The 16932-nt window shown below is 50.0% G+C and overlaps 2 protein-coding genes across 2 annotated transcripts; both read left to right on the forward strand.

Annotated features, from left to right (window-relative positions):
* Positions 1–1387: 1387 nt before the first annotated feature.
* Positions 1388–3517, forward strand: LOC135828115 (uncharacterized). The gene has a single exon (XM_065340548.1). It carries the CDS (start codon positions 1388–1390, stop codon positions 3515–3517), a length of 2130 nt encoding a protein of 709 aa, XP_065196620.1.
* A 4883-nt stretch (positions 3518–8400) lies between these two features.
* LOC135828521 (uncharacterized) lies at positions 8401–15483 on the forward strand. The gene is made up of 3 exons (XM_065340962.1): positions 8401–9016; positions 11718–12082; positions 13732–15483. Exons 2-3 carry the CDS (start codon positions 11816–11818, stop codon positions 15124–15126), a joined length of 1662 nt encoding a protein of 553 aa, XP_065197034.1. The 5' UTR covers positions 8401–9016; positions 11718–11815; the 3' UTR covers positions 15127–15483.
* The last annotated feature ends 1449 nt before the right edge of the window (positions 15484–16932 follow it).

Below are 16932 nucleotides of genomic sequence, written 5' to 3' on the forward strand. Positions count from 1 at the left end.
AGGTGTGTGTGTGTGTGTGTGTGTGTGTGTGGCGTGTGTGTGTGTGTGTGTGTGTGTTAGTGTGTGTATATGTGTGTGTGTGTGTGTGTGTGTGTGTGTGTGTTTGTGTGTGTGTGTGGCAGCTAGCTCGGTTGGCGGGAACACTTATGCCTGCTTGTGTTGGGTCTGTTGTTAACGGGCTCGGCTGCTTGAAGGAGTAATGTTGTACCTGCCACCTTTGTTGGTTCCAGGGTTCATAAACTCTCTCTCTTTGAAGTACTTGTATACATACTTGTTAACCATGGACTACTTCTGGCTAGATTAACTCTTGTGTAATCAATGGTGCTAGTGAAGCTTATATCAGATCCACTCTGATTTAGCAATCCACACTAGTAGCAAGTATTACCTTCACTGGGGGCAGTGGTAAATGCAGTGGGATCCCTGGACGGATACCCTGATGCCGTCAATCCTTTTTCTGCACCTTGTCCTCACCCACTTACTGAGGTGTGGTGAGGCCATAAATGGGATCATTTCCAAGTCCACACAGAGTTTTGGAATTTACCAGTTTGGGCAGGGAGCAAGTACAGGTATAAGTGCGTGGCTGTGTATCTGTGTGTATTATGTGTCACTGTGGACTTTGTGACCGCTGGTTTCAAAGCGCTGGCGGTTTTGCGGTTCATCGTTGTGTGGAGCGTCAGACATCGGACGAAATACCAGCTGTTCCAACGAGATGCAGCCTGAATTTAGACTGCTGCCAGCACCATTCCTCGACCTGTAATCGCTGCATGAAGAGTTAGGCTAGTTTTAACCGCCATAATTGTACTCGAGGCAAACGACTGCGAAAGGACCAGAGGACTAATCTGCCCATCCAATGCAGCCTATGTAGCGAACGATTCCCCCGCCAGCAGGACCTCACCCGCCACTGGGGACAGAAACACTGTGTGTAGAACGGTCCCCTTTCACCTCAATTATTCTCCTTGTTTCTTTTCCTTTCTCGCTGTTGTCTCCCGCTTCTGGGAGCGACCTGGCCATTTTGTGGCAGTTGTACATAGTAGTAGTAGTAGTAGTAGTAGTAGTAGTAGTAGTAGTAGTAGTAGTAGTAGTAGTAGTAGTAGTAGTAGTAGTAGTAGTAGTAGTAGTAGTAGTAGTAGTAGTAGTAGTAGTAGTAGTAGTAGTAGTAGTAGTAGTAGTAGTAGTAGTAGTAGTAGTAGTAGTAGTAGTAGTAGTAGTAGTAGTAGTAGTAGTAGTAGTAGTAGTAGTAGTAGTTTTGGCCAAGCGGCTTGGGCTGTGGACTGCCGGTGATCTCTCTCCATTGCTACGGGAGTCCCGATGCATTCAGGCTCATCTCTCTGATGCAGCCGTGGGTGATTCGAGTCCACGTGCTTTGGACGATGTTCGCTTAGCGAACATGGTTTTCAATGACCGAGTTGGCAGTGCTGCCCAATACCTGGATGCTGATGGTGCTGGTGGCGTTCTTCCCCTGGATGAAGAGGTGAGTGGGAAGTCAGTTCTAGAGCACCTGCGGGATAAGCACCCTGCTCCCCAGCCGGCTGATCCAGACATCCTACTGGACTGTAGCCCCGACCCCCCGGATCCAGTTATGTTTGAGGCGATAACACCAGCAGCTATGAAGAAGACGATATTGGGAATGAAGGGAGCTGCTGGACCTTCGGCTTTGGATGCGGCTGCCTGGCGTCGGATGGTTGGCATGTTCAAGTCAGCTTCTGACGAGCTCTGTTCGGCCCTCTCTCGCGTGGCCAAATGCCTGTGCACGGAGAGGCTGGACGCTTTGCATCTGCGCCCGTTTCTGGCAGCGCGACTGATACCACTGGATAAGCGACCTGGCGTGCGGCCCATCGCTGTGGGTGAGGTGTTTCGGCGTGCAGTTGGCAAGGCAATCATGGCGGCGATTGAGAAGGATGTGGTGATTGCGACGGCGCCAACCCAGCTGTGCGTCGGGATACCATCGGCATGTGAAGTGGCTGTGGAGGCGCTGTCATCGGTATTTGCCAAGGAGGAGTCAGAGGCAATACTCCTCGTCGACGCCACTAACGCCTTTAATTCAGTGAACCGGGCAGCTGCACTGAATAACATACCACGCGTGTGCCCAGCTGCAGGGCGGGTATTTGTGAACACGTACCAAGCGGATATCCCCCTGTACCTGGATGGTGGCGAGACACTCTACTCAAGAGAGGGCACGTGCCAAGGAGATCCACTGGCCATGGCATTTTATGCTTTGGCTACCGTCCCTCTGGCCAAGCATCTGTCCACAACATGCAGTGGTTCCATGCAGGTGTGGTATGCTGACGACGATGCCGCTGTGGACCGCGTTGTGGCACTCGGTGAGTACTGGAACTGCATCTCGGCTGAGGGCCCGAAGTATGGCTACAAGCCTAATGCTGCCAAGACCGTGCTCCTCGTCAAGAGCCATCTGGTGTCAGACGCTGAGCGGGTATTTGCAGGCACTGGCATCCGGATTTGCTCTGATGGCGTCCGGTATCTCGGTGGAGTCATCGGCAGCACTGAGTTCTGTGATGGGTTTGTGGGAAGCCGTGTGGGTGACTGGTGTGCTTTAACCAAGAGGCTGGCGAGTGTTGCAGAGACCCAGCCCCACGCGGCTTACCACTTATTCATCTCTGCCATTCAGTCTCGGTGGTCATACTTGCAGCGCGTTGCTAATGCTGACGGGGCACTCTACGCACCCCTGGATCGCGTCCTAAATGATCAGCTGCTGCCTGCATTCACGGGCCATTCTGTGCCGGTTGAGGGAGGTTTGCGAGCACTGCTTTCCCTTCCAGCAAAGCTTGGTGGTCTTGCGGTCCGTAGCAATGTGTCACGGGCGGCTGCTGAGCGCACCTTGTGCCGAGACGCCATTGCACCCATGGTGGAGTTGGTAGTCGGTGGCACCTCCACGCATGAGGTGTCGTCTGTGGTAACAGCATTCAGGACATTGGCTGCAGGTGCTCGGGCGGCGCGTCGTGTTCAGCAGCGGAACTTGGCAGAGGAGATCCGATCCGGCCTCCCGCCCACGCAACGGCTACTGGTAGAGGTCGCAGGTGAAGATGGCGTCTCAAGTTGGTTGACGACTCCACCTGCGACTACAATGCCTGGGACCGTTTTCAGCAGGACGGATTTCCGTGATGCTGTGGGCCTACGATATGGCCTTCCCTTGGAAGGTTTGCCAGCATCATGCGTGTGTGGCAAAGACATGACAAGCCACCACGCTATGACATGCCCCTGTGGCGGGTACCCAACGCAACGTCACAACGAGGTTCGGGACCTGCTGGCTAGTGCCATGTCCGAGGTGGCGTATGATGTCGAGTTGGAGCCTGTTCTGCTGCCTCTCGATGGTGAGACGGTCTCAGGTATTAGAGCTGATGCCGCTCGTGCAGACATACGGGCTCGCGGTTTCTGGACGCGACAGCAAAACGCCTTCTTTGATGTTCGGGTTACCCACCCAAGGCCGTCTTTGCTGTCGCGTTCGGGAGTAGCGAGCCAGTTGTCTGACAACGAGAGGCAGAAGAAGCGCCAGTACTAGAGCCGGATCAACAACGTCGACCGCGGTTCGTTCACGCCGTTGGTTTTCGCCACCAATGGGCAGTGTGCGCCGGAGGCGTCAATATTCCTGAAGTCGTTAGCAGCTCAAATCAGTGAGAGGAACCGTGATCTCCCCTACTCACTGATCATGCGCCAGCTTCGTGCCCGGATCAGTGTGTGCCTGATTCGCTGGCAAATAACTTGTCTGCGGGGGTCACGGCACTCGTACCGCCGAAGGCTCATGGGTACTGGTCATGGCGGTTTTGTGGTGGAGTGTAGGGCCCGTGCCCACCTGGCTGTTTAGCATGCCTGACCTAACTGTTTCATGATATTGTCTGTATTTTTGTTGTAGCAATTTTGCTATTATATGTTGGTCATGATTTGATGGTTGACTTGCCCGTTTTCTTTGTGCACCTTATCTGGTTTTCTCTTGTCTGGGTTGTTGGATGAGTTGGGTAAACGGTGCTGCTTTGATTGTGTTTGCGGATGCAAGTTTACTCTTTGTTTTGGTATTCGATAGTTGACTTGATTCTTTTATTATATTTTCTTATTGGATTTTCCGATTTATTTAATTTGATTTTCCTATCTACGATATACTTGATTGGATTTGTCACCATTGCCTTCTTTGCTTCCGTTTTTTGAATTCTTCATTCCGGCACCCAGTTTGTTATCAAATAAAGTCAACGTTCTCAGTAGTAGTAGTAGTAGTAGTAGTAGTAGTAGTAGTAGTAGTAGTAGTTTTAGTAGTTGTAGTAGTAGTAGTAGTAGTAGTAGTAGTAGTAGTAGTAGTAGTAGTAGTAGTAGTAGTAGTAGTAGTAGTAGTAGTAGTAGTAGTAGTAGTAGTAGTAGTAGTAGTAGTAGTAGTAGTAGTAGTAGTAGTAGTAGTAGTAGTAGTAGTAGTAGTAGTAGTAGTAGTAGTAGTAGTAGTAGTAGTAGTAGTAGTAGTAGTAGTAGTAGTAGTAGTAGTAGTAGTAGTAGTAGTAGTAGTAGTAGTAGTAGTAGTAGTAGTAGTAGTAGTAGTAGTAGTAGTAGTAGTAGTAGTAGTAGTAGTAGTAGTAGTAGTAGTAGTAGTAGTAGTAGTAGTAGTAGTAGTAGTAGTAGTAGTAGTAGTAGTAGTAGTAGTAGTAGTAGTAGTAGTAGTAGTAGTAGTAGTGTGTGTGTGTGTGTGTGTGTATGTATGTATGTGTGTGTGTGTGTGTGTGTGTGTGTGTGTGTGTGTGTGTGTGTGTGTGTGTGTGTGTGTGTGTGTGTGTGTGTGTGTGTATGTGTGTGGTCACCAGGTGTGTGTGTGTTTGTGTGTGTGTGTGCGTGTGGTGTGTGTGTATGTGTGTGTGTGTGTGTGTGTGTGTGTGTGTGTGTGTGTGTGTGTGTGTGTGTGTGTGTGTGTGTGTGTGTGTGTGTGTGTGTGTGTGTGTGTGTGTGTGTGTGTGTGTGTGAGCTGGAGGCTGCACTGCGGACCATGAAAGCGGGTAAAGCTGGCGGTCAGTCGGGCATTCTACCGGACATGGTCTTACATGGTGGCAAAGACCTACACAGTCGCATCCTGACCATCATGCGTAAATCCTGGCTCGAAGGCACTGTAGTCGATGATTGGCGTGATGCAGTGGTTGTGCCCATCCCCAAGAAGGGAGATCTACACCACTGTGATAACTGGCGCGGCATCAGTCTGTTGGACGTTGTCGGCAAGCTGCTTGCCCGTATTCTGCAGGACCGCCTCAAAGCTATCGCTGAAGATGTCTTGCCAGACTATCAGTGCGGCTTCAGAAAGGAACGTGGCTGCGTCGATATGGTGTTCGTCGCACGGCAGTTGATGGAGAAGACGTTGGAGCATGATTCAGATGCATATGTCCTGTTCGTCGATCTGAGAAAGGCGTATGACAGTATCCCGCGTGCAGCGCTGTGGCAGGTTTTCCAAAAGCTTGGTGTTCCGGCGGCAATGCTCCGCATCATTCAGTCACTCCACAACGGCATGACTGCTTCTGTTCGGGTGGATGGCAAGCTGACTGACCCGATAACCGTGCGGAATGGATTGCGTCAGGGCTGCACTCTCGCACCAATGCTCTTCAATTTGTACTTCTCTGCCGTCGTTGCCAGTTGGAGGTCCAGTTGTCCGGACGCTGGCATATCCTTTCGATATAAAGTCGGGAGGAAGCTAGTAGGTGACCGAACGGCGAAGGGCAAGCTCCTGTCATCAACGGTCACAGAATCCCAGTTTGCTGACGACGCTGCACTCTACGCAACATCTCGGCCTGCCTTCGAAGCGATGACTTCCAGCTTCATCACATGCGCAAGCAGCTGGAGCCTGACGGTCAGTGTGAGAAAGACCAAGGGTATGGCTGTGGGTGAGTCTGCTGATCGCCGTGACGTTGTTGTTGGAGCAGACACGATTGAGGTGGTGGACCAATTCACCTACCTTGGCAGTGTGCTCTCCTCGGATGGTCTTGCCTGTGCTGATGTCCGCTCTCGCCTTGCGAAAGCCTCAGCTGTGTTCGGAGCCCTCAAAGCTCCTGTCTTTGATAACCAGACCCTGTCGCTTCGCAGCAAGAGGCGTGTCTATGAGGCTGTCGTCCTCACGACCCTCTTGTATGGTGCGGAGACGTGGACCACCAAGGCAGGCCACCTCCAGAAGCTAAACACGTTTCACCATCAGTGAGTTCGGTCCATTGTGGGTATCGGTCGTCGTCAACAGTGGGATGATCGGATCTCAACGGCCACATTAGCAGCTACATTCGGTGTTTACCCTGATATCACCCGCATAATCCGTCGCCACCGGCTTCGTTGGCTGGGTCACGTCGGCAGGATGGACGACTCACGCGCACCGAAGCAATTGCTGTTCGGCGAGCTGCCTGCCCCCGTCCTCGTCACGGCCCGAAGAAGAGGTGGCGAGATGTGGTGTCAACTGACCTGGCGGAACTCGGCGTGACCACCTGGCTTGAGAGTTGCCAAGATCGTCCCGGCTGGAGACGAGTTGCGAGTAGCACCCCACCGCCACGGCCCGCTCCTGATCCTCTTCTATGTGTCTGTGGACGCCCATTTCGTCGAACAGGAGACCTGAAACGACATGCCAAGTTCTGCGCTCGTGTTCTCACTTGAACTTTCCGACAATTCGCTATCATTGCGTACGCAATGGGCAAGATCAAGGTCAAGGTCAAGGTGTGTGTGTGTGTGTGTTCGTGTGTGGTTCGGTGGGTGTGGGTGCGTGCGTGAGAGTGTTGACAGTTTCCTAACGCAGGTTGATCTGTATCGCTACAATGTAGTGACGTGTAGTTACAGCAGGGTGTGTCGTGAAAGCCTTCAGCTCTCCCTGTACTGGTTGACACTGATTTTCACACACCCTTACCAACACCGTACCTTGCACTTGTACACAAACCCAGTACCAGCTCACTAGAACACAGCTTTTTAGATCACACTTCGCTCACTCCAACTCAGCTCTGTGGTTCACACTTCGCTCACTCCAACTCAGCTCTGTGGTTCACACTTCGCTCACTCAAACTCAGCTCTGTGATTCACACTTCACTCACTCCAACTCAGCTCTGTGGTTCACACTTCGCTCACTCCAACTCAGCTCTGTGATTCACACTTCGCTCACTCCAACTCAGCTCCGTGGTTCACACTTCGCTCACTCCAACTCAGCTCTGTGATTCACACTTCGCTCACTCCAACTCAGCTCTGTGATTCACACTTCTGACATGTCACATGACAATCGACATGGCAACAGCGAATCCTAGCGCGACTTGCCGTGCTTTGAATCAGCCACTGAAGACCTGTGAGCGCTTGCAGGTCTCCGATTTTCCAATCGGAGCACGCCCAGGCGTGCTCCGATTGAATCGGAGCACGCCTAGGCGTGTTTTTTTTTTTTTTTTAGGAATTCAGAACAAAAGAGAAAAGAGATGGCTGCAGTTCTGGATGGAGAGTCTCCAACTGCAACCAATGCTGCTACCCGTGCTCTTACAGCGCCAACAACGAGCGTTCAGCGATCACAGCAGCAGACTGAGTTCCACGATCCCGACATTGATGAGTACATCGCAACTTGTGACCCAACAGTGCAATCCCCAACTCACCAACGGTCTCTGATGCAGAAAGCTACGAAGACCATCAACTTTTCCGGAGCTCAGTTTGGTGCAAACTGCAATGTTCACCTGCACCTGTAGGCTGTAGGCTGTAGTCACTGCGAAGAAGAGAAGCTGAACTGACCTGGTTTTTAGCTGACTAGACCGCCCTTGTTTTATCTCTGTGTTGTGACTGTGTACATTAGTCATTATGTAACATGTCTGAAGTACTAAACTGGCGACTAGTTGTGTTCCTTGTCTGGTCTAGTGTGCGTGCCTTGAGTAGGTACTAGGTATGTGTGAAGTACTACATGTAGTAGTACTAGTAGTACGAAGTAGTTCGTGCAATGCATGTCAGAAATGGTATCAAAGCATTCGTACTCGGACTCAAGTGCTAGAATCGGAGCCCTCCGCGCTAGCGCGCGTCGGGCTCCGATTCCGCACTTTCGTCCTCGTACTCATGCTCGATTCCATACTTCGCTCACTCCAACTCAGCTCTGTGGTTCACACTTCGCTCACTCCAACTCAGCTCTGTGGTTCACACTTCCCTGACTCGAACACAGCTTTTTAGATCACACTTCACTCACTCGAACTCAGCTCTGTGGTTCACACTTCACTCACTCCAACTCAGCTCTGTGGTTCACACTTCGCTCACTCCAACTCAGCTCTGCGGTTCACACTTCGCTCACTCCAACTCAGCTTTGTCGATCACACTTAGCTCACTCGAGCTCAGCTGCTGCTCTGTGGTAGATCTACACCAGGGAGTCGTAAAAGCCAATACGACTCCCTGATCTACACGCTTCACTTACTCGAGCACACCTCAATTTCTCACACTTCACTCACATTACGTGTTACATGGCAAGACACGACTCAATCAGATGATGTGCTCTGACTGAATCTGAGTCTGAAGGCAAAGTCAAAATTGTTGAAGTCATCTTTCCAGTTTACATGGTTTGTGTGTTTGAGTCCGTCTCTCTTGTTGTGTGGAGGTGACCTTCTATGTGACATGGTCTGCAATGTCCGCTACATGCAGCTACAAGTGATATTACGTTAGTTGTGGATTCCAGCAGTTACCTAACAACACCGTGACTGGCTATACTCAATTATCTCCTAGTGTTTCAAACAGTCGAGAGTAGAACACCAGCTGGAGATGGTAAAACAATGTTTGTACAGCCGAGGCAGGCTGAGTTTTGTGGCCTACCCGGAACGCAACTGTCAACACAACGTTGCTGGACAATTCGTCACAAGTTCCGTACGGTCAAAATTCTGCTGAGAATGTCACAGGGAATGGACATTTCGTTTGATAAATTCCCTACAGTCCACATTCCACTGGCTATGTGACCGATAGTGGACATTTCGTCACAGGCCCCGTAAAGTCGACATTCTGTTAGGCATACGACTCGGATTGAACAGCAGTTTATCAGCTCGGTGATCTGGTGATACAACCTTCGGTAAGTACCCGTACTCGCTATGATGGTGAAGTGTGGTCTGTGTAAAAGGTCACGGTGTGTGTGTGTGTGTGTGTGTGTGTGTGTGTGTTGTAGTGTGTGTGTGCGCGTGTGTGCGCGTGTGTGCGCGCGTGTGTGCGTGCGTGTGTGTGTGTGGCAAAAGTACTGTGTGATGCATAGTGGTATTGTGCTGTAAAGATATTATGCAGTTGCGGAGACAGTAGCATGTATCTTTGAACTCCAACAAAACTTTACTTTAGCGCTTGCACCGGAATGCATCAGAGCAGTGTATAGGAAATGGGAGAGCCAAGTGACTACATGCAATGGAAAGTCACAGAGCAAAGCTGCATGCATACCCACGTATTCTCACAACACCGCACAAGGATAATTGGGGTACACCAGTGTGCTGGTTTCGATCAACTGGTTAACCGATTGGCGTTGCAAACAGCCGAAGTGATCGCTCATGACTGAGCCGCAGCAGTACCCGCGACCGGGTGCAAAGTTTCCTGATCGACGTTGCAAACAGCCAACCAGGGTGAAGCAATTGGCGTTCGCAAACGGCCAAAGCAATCGCTCATACTTGTGCGGCAATAGTAGCCGCGACCGGGTGCAATGACTACTGATTGGCGTCGCAAACAGCCGACCAATAGTATGCAATTTTAAGCAGAGATATTAGCAGCAAAGAAACCAGTTGAAGGAAGCTGTTCCCAGAAAACCAGCACACCGCACCCCAGCAAGCGTTCACCGCCAATGCACGAGAGCTAAGAACAAGTGATTAAGGCAAGACATGGATTATTTATTTATTTATTTTACTCCAAGAAATACATGGCTGGGGTAGCCAATGACCACTTTGCGTGGCGATTGCAGGGTTTTTATAGCCAACCACGCCTAACAAGGAAAAGAGTAAGAAGTCAAAAAGAAAAGGAAAAGAAAAAAGAAGCAAATATGGAGCAAAATTGTGGTCTACTTGTAAAGCAAGGCGTTCCTGAATGCTGTTAAAGTAGAAAGGCCCTTTGTCTCCTGGTGCAGCTTAAGCCAATGCAAATAGTCATTGAAAAGGGGGGAGTGTAGCAAGGCAGAAGAGCGGGCTAGAGGAAGGCAGAGTTGGTTCCTAGTGGAGCTATCCCGTCGGAACCAGTCAAATGGTTTTTAAACCATTTGACTGGTTCCGACGGGATACTACTGTCTTGTTCTTAGCTGTCGTGCATCTTAAAAGATGCACGAGAGCTAAGAACAAGACAGAAGTGATTAAGGCACGAGATGGATTATGGCAGGCATGCAGAGGATGAAATCCAACGCAGGTTCTCAATACGGCAATTTTGCAATGATAATCGGTACCTGTATGTCCAGGTTGTAGCACATAAACTGGAATGGCAGCACTGCTCGGTCTGGTTGTGCTTGAGCAGCTGGGGCGAGACGCCGGAATTCCTCCATGCGGAAACGAGACAGCGAATCGGCAATGCAGTTAGACTGGCCAGCAATGTGAGCAGCAGTGACAGTGAAATTGAAGCCGGTGCACACAAAGAACAGCTCCCTGAGCAGGGTCATGACTGGCGGTGACTTGGATGTGCCAGAGCGGATGCAATCTACCACAGCCTTGTTATCACAGTACATTGTGTGACGAGTGTCACGTGAACTGTGAATTGTGGAACTGTACTGCTTATCACTACCTTGGTTCCCGCTCTGCTTCAAATCAATCAAATACCAAGCGTCATGAACGTTGGCGGCCTGACAGGTGATAGAGATTGGTATAATATGGCGTGAAAAGCGGGTAGCATGGTATGCGGACCTGCAAACACTGGCTTCAAAAGCATTAGGCACGCCACTGTTGGGTTTCGATATCTGTATTAGAGATGTGCACGGGTAGTCGGGCACCGGTCCTACCCGTGAGGACCTCGGGTAGACGGGTACAGAATAGTACCCGAAAACCCAAAGTCGCAGATGACATCATGTACAGTACATGTGTGCATACTCTGCAAGTCTACCCAGTGTGAAAGGGAAGGGGTGCATTGTGGTGTTACCATGGAAACATTACCCGATCAGGTACCCGTGGTACCCGTAGAAAACTACCCGAACCCGATACCAGAAGAAAATGCTACACGGCTCAGCACCTATCTTTATACATGTAGAATAAAAATGAATTGTCAATGCAAGGAGAACATAACAAGAACTGAGGAATTGGAAAAGACTGTGATAACACGACGTCAACACATATTTGTATCTATTGTAATCTCAATACTCGCTTCATGGGTGCAGCGAATAGGATTTTAGGTCTTTGATCACTTTTTGGTGGGTCTGATCAACTCACCTCCCTCCGCTTTAGGAGCTACGTCTGTGTCTTGATACATAGAGAGTGATGGTGTTCCTGCAGCTGTGAATTGATACATAGAGAGTGATGGTGTTCCTGCAGCTGTGCATTGATACATAGAGAGTGATGGTGTTCCTGCAGCTGTGCATTGATACATAGAGAGTGATGGTGTTCCTGCAGCTGTGCATTGATACATAGAGAGTGATGGTGTTGCTGCAGCTGTTCATTGATACATAGAGAGTGATGGTGTTTCTGTGGATGTGAAAAACTCAGACCTCCAGCCATGTCTCACACAAACTGTGAATTATGAAAATCTCGTTATCCTTTAGAACGCAATGATACCAGCTCCATTCCCCTGCTATTCTCTCTGGTTGTGTGACTTGTTTTACATTATAGACGGTAGCGTGGCGGAAGATCTGGACCCTTCTCAAGACCTCCACTCGCACCTACCACTGCAGACAGCAGCAGCAGCAGCACCCTCACCCAGTGACACGATGATAAGTGTGGATAAACCAGTTCGTCCACATCATGTCACTGGTGATGATCACTGGCCATCATTCCACTATCATATGTACTCCGCTCTAGACGGTGTGCCCGGACTTCAGCCCGTCTACTCATTCTGGAACGATCCATACCGTGATCGCCCAAAGGGAATCAAATACGGCGCAGAGATGGCCAACAGGACGGCATCGTGGAGCAATCCCAGTACCCGCGTTGTTCATATGTTCCACACTCAGTACTGGGGAAACTGGATGTTTCAGGTAAGCTGTCATGTGACCTGATTACTCATAACGTCACAAGGGCTAGTCATGTGACCTGCTTTGCATGACGTCATCAATGGCTGGTCATGTGATGTGGATTTGTCATGTGACCTGATTGCACATGATGTCATCAATGGTTTGTCATGTGAGCTGCTTACGCATGATGTCATTAATTATTGGTTATGTGACCTGCTTACGCATTATGTCATCAATGATGAGTCATGTGGCATGGCCAGTGCTTTTGGAGCCAGTGTTTGCGGGTCTGAATATCGTGACACAAGGGTATTCAGGACATCTGCCTATATAGCAATCTCTATCTCCTGTTCGGTCACCGACGCTCATGACGCTTGGAATTTGATGGGTTTGAAGCGGAGGGGTGGGAAGGGGGGGGGGACCAATGGTTGGTCATGTAACGGGGGAGTTGTCATGCGGCAAGGAATCGGTCAGACTGCCATGGCTGGTCAAGACCAGGAATCGGTCAGACTGCCACGGCCGGTCAAGACCAGGAATCGGTCAGACTGCCACGGCCGGTCAAGACCAGGGAGTCTAGCGTAGAGGGAGGGGACACGCATGCCTGTAACGCTAAACGATATGGGTGTTGCTCCTGGGTTCCCTATTCCAGCCGCCCTTGGGGCAGGGTCGATATATAACACGCTGTTGTATGGCATCGCTGGACTGGGTCATTGCTTTCAATGGGATGACCGGGGCCGACGCCTCATTGCTTTCAGTGGGATGACCGGGGCCGGCGTCCTCATTGGTTTCAATGGGATGACCGGGGCCGGCGTCCTCATTGCTTTCAATGGGATGACCGGGGCCGGCGCCCTCATTGCTTTCAATGGGATGACCGGGGCCGGCGCCCTCATTGCTTTCAATGGGATGACCGGGGCCGGCGCCCTCATTGCTTTCAATGGGATGACCGGGGCCGGCGTCCTCATTGCTTTCAATGGGATGACCCGGGCCGGCGCCTCATTGCTTTCAATGGGATGATCGGGGCCGGCGCCTCATTGCTTTTAGCGCTCACACGCACTGTAGTTCACGCGCATACTCTGTTAAAATGGGACAGCAGTGCAGTGCTTGCGGCTGCAAGGCCAACGTCCCGTGGTGGCCGCTTGACTTCTCAACGGATTTCTATGTCGGATACGGTACATGTACTTTGTTGTCATAGTATGTGGCTAGATGTTATGACTGCCTGTTCATCATGATCCAGGGTGAGAAGTGGGAAAGCAGCTCACAATAAACTCAGTGTCTCCGTCAGAAACTGTGTCTGAATCCGTCGGCTGCATGTGTACACGTGTGTGGGTGCACGTTTGTGTGTGTGTGTGTGTGTGTGTGTGTGTATGTGTGTGTGTGTGTGTGTGTGTGTGTGTGTGTATGTGTGTGTGTGTGTGTGTGTGTGTGTGTGTGTGTGTATGTGTGTGTGTATGTGTGTGTGTATGTGTGTATGTGTGTGTGTGTGTGTGTGTGTGTGTGTGTGTGTGTATGTGTGTATGTGTGTGTGTGTGTGTGTGTGTATGTGTGTGTGTGTGTGTATGTGTGTGTGTGTGTGTGTGTGTGTGTGTGTGTGTGTGTGTGTGTGTGTGTGTGTGTGTGTGTGTGTGTGTGAACATGTGTGTGTGTCTGCACATGTGTGTGCTCATACATACGTACAGCTTGACAGCGTGAATACAAAAAAACACGAGCTGTATTTCAAGTACGGTGGTTGGCAAGAAGCGCGCGGTGGAAATGCTGGTAAGAATCATTACTACGTTGAGAACATAGCCGAGGAGTTGGACTCGCCGGGAGAGTGGTTTTTGGACACAGACACATCAACACTCTATTTCTACCCTAATGCCACACAATGTGCTGATCTGCAGCATGCTGAAGTGATTGCTCCGCAGCACTCCAGTCTAGTGCAGTTACGTGGCAGCGGTTCCTCACGTCCCGTCAGGAACATCCACTTTGCCGGTCTGACGTTCACTGAAACGCGTACCACGTTTCTGGATTACTACGAGCTGCCGTCGGGCGGTGATTGGTCCATACATCGCGACGCCGCGTTCTTCATTCAAGACGCCTCGGACTGTACGGTGACGAATTGTACGTTTGACGCGGTCGGCGGCAACGCTATCTTCCTGTCCGAGTATGTACGCAACTGCACCGTATCGCACAACGAGATCACACTGACAGGCGACAATGCCGTCGTGGCGGTCGGGCGTGCGGGTATGATGGACGGCATGCAGCCCTCGTACCCGGCCCGTAATCTCATCAGCAACAATCACATCCACGATTTCGGTATGTACGGCAAGCAAGTCTCCTGCTACTTCCAGGCGTTAGCCTGCGGGAACATGTTCGTAGACAATGTCTGTTATAACGGTCCCCGTGCTGGTATCAACTTCAACGATGGCTTTGGCGGTGACACTCTCCTGCGCGGAAACCTGATCTTTAACATGGTGCGTGAGACCGATGACCATGGGATGTTTAACAGCTGGGATAGACAACCCTACATCACGCCAGCACAGTGTACCGATGGGCCGCCAAGTATCGTGCCAGCGCCGAATCACATCACGCAGAACTTCATCATCAATGGTTACGCAGGCCGCTGGTCTATTGACCACGATGACGGGTCGGCGTACTACAACAACAGTGGTAACTTTATGGTGTTTGGCGGAGTGAAGGCATACCTAGGGCACGACAAGATGACCGGACCGGGCAATGTCATCGTCTATCCGGGAATACCCGCTCGTTCGGCTGGCAAACGTGCCTGTCAGTGTGATGATAACGGTGAGTTTGCCGATCAGTACTACATTGGTAACCAGTGCTTCACGCCCGATGGTGTCTTCTACACGCTGTACAAATGTGACCCGCAAACCCTCGCACAGCACGTCTTCCAAACAAGGAACAACCGTCACTACTCACCCCAGGCAAACTTCCGTGTGCAGTGCGGCAAGAAGACGTTCACGTTCGCCGAATGGCAGGCGGCCGGCCAGGACTTCAATAGCTCTGTGTCTGACCTACCGTCACCTGAGCAAATAGTCGTCATTGGCATGAGTGTTTTGCAGCAAGTCTGAGATATAAAATTAATGATCTCAGTTTTGTGCCATTTTGTTGCACTCGCTGACTGTTTAAGATCTGGTTACGTTGGTGGACAGTTAGTCATAACTCGTAACATTTTGTCCTTCTTCTTTTCACAATAATTTAATTGGCTCACCATCCGAGCTGAATATTGCACACCTGATGAGCCGTCATGACCTATACGGCGAAACGTATGTCGTTTGGAACTACTTGTTATTGTACATAACTAGTCCATCATACATGATAGTGGAGTTCAGTAGGATGTTGACTTTGTCACAATTCGTCTTCGCTTAGCTTCCCCTTTCTACGTTTATTGCATAAACTTGAGCCTCCCAAGTTGGGTGGTCTGTTGCTTTGCGTCGTCGAGTTGTAGTAAGGCCGGTATGTCCAATAGTCTCACTAGTTTCGTCATCATCCAGTAACTTTCGGCATTCTTTTGTTGCCGTGATGCGTAGCACGTTCTCTTCTTCGTTGCGCTTTCCTTCCCCTCTTGGACCTTTCCGAACCTGATCCTTCCAAGTTGGAAGGTTGTTGGTTTGCGCCTTGGAGAAGTGTTGGAGCTAGGTGCATGCCTGCCAAGTACTCAGAGTGCTTTTTCTGGATCGCCATGGCAAAATCCCGGGATTTGCCTTGCTTTTTCGGAATATGTCATATTTTTACCAAAAAAATCCTTTTTTATTTTTTGATGGCACCAACATTTCGATAATAGATGATTGATGGTGATCATCGGATCACACTTACACAGTCATGTTCAAGACACAAAAACGGAGGTTTTTCAGAGACTGCTCATGGAAGGAGCACTAGGAGATCCACTGGTACTGCAGGCTATGGCGGTCCGGGATCGATAAGGACAATTACTGGCCTGTGACAAGTCATTTGAAGTGCTCCAAGTACAATATCAAGCTTGTTTCTTGTACAGTGAATTTCGGGATAATCGACAGGAATTTCGGGATTGCGGGAGTTCATCCAAAACTGCGGGATAATCCCGAAAAAATCTGGATACTTGGCAGGTATGCAGGTGTCAGGTCGCCGAATGCAGGGCTGCCACACTTGGAGGGAGAAAAATCTGACGGGGGTCCGGGGTGTCCCCCGTTGAAATATTTCAGGAAAATGGCTTGCTGTTGGGGCCACAGAACACATTTTAACTGTCCATACACATGCAAGCACGCGTGCATTTTACTGCTACGTGTACATGTACAATGACTGGACAAACGCGACCTGGAAGCGCCGGATGGCCAACTGGACTAAAAAGCGCTCAAAATAAAATAATCGGTTGTCCCCCTTTGGGAACAAAATCGGTCGGTTTGTCCGACAGGTGATCAAAAATCGGACGATTTCCGAAAAATCGGAGCAAGTGGCAGTTCTGCGAATGTCTCAGTACTCCTTGTCAGTTTTGTGCCATTTTGTCGCACTTGCTGACTGTATAAGATCTGGTTACGTTGGTGGACAGTTAGTCATAACTCGTAACATTTTGTCATTCTTCTTTTCACAATAATTTAATTGGCTCACCATCCGAGTTAAATATTGCACACCTGATAAGCCGTCATGACCTATACGGCGAAACGTACGTTGTGTGGAACTACTTGTTATTGTACATAACTAGTCCATCATACATGATAGTGGAGTTCAGTAGGATGTTGACGTTTTGGTTTGTCGCAATTCGTCTTCGCTGAGTTCCCCGTTCTACGTTTATTACATAAACAGGAGCCTCCCAAGTTGGGTGATCTGTTGCTTTGCGTCGTCGAGTTGTAGTAAGGCCGGTATGCCCAATAGTCTTACTAGTTTCGTCATCATCCAGTAAC

This window comes from Sycon ciliatum, chromosome 12, assembly GCF_964019385.1.
Source record: "Sycon ciliatum chromosome 12, ocSycCili1.1, whole genome shotgun sequence".
Lineage (NCBI taxonomy): Eukaryota > Metazoa > Porifera > Calcarea > Leucosolenida > Sycettidae > Sycon > Sycon ciliatum.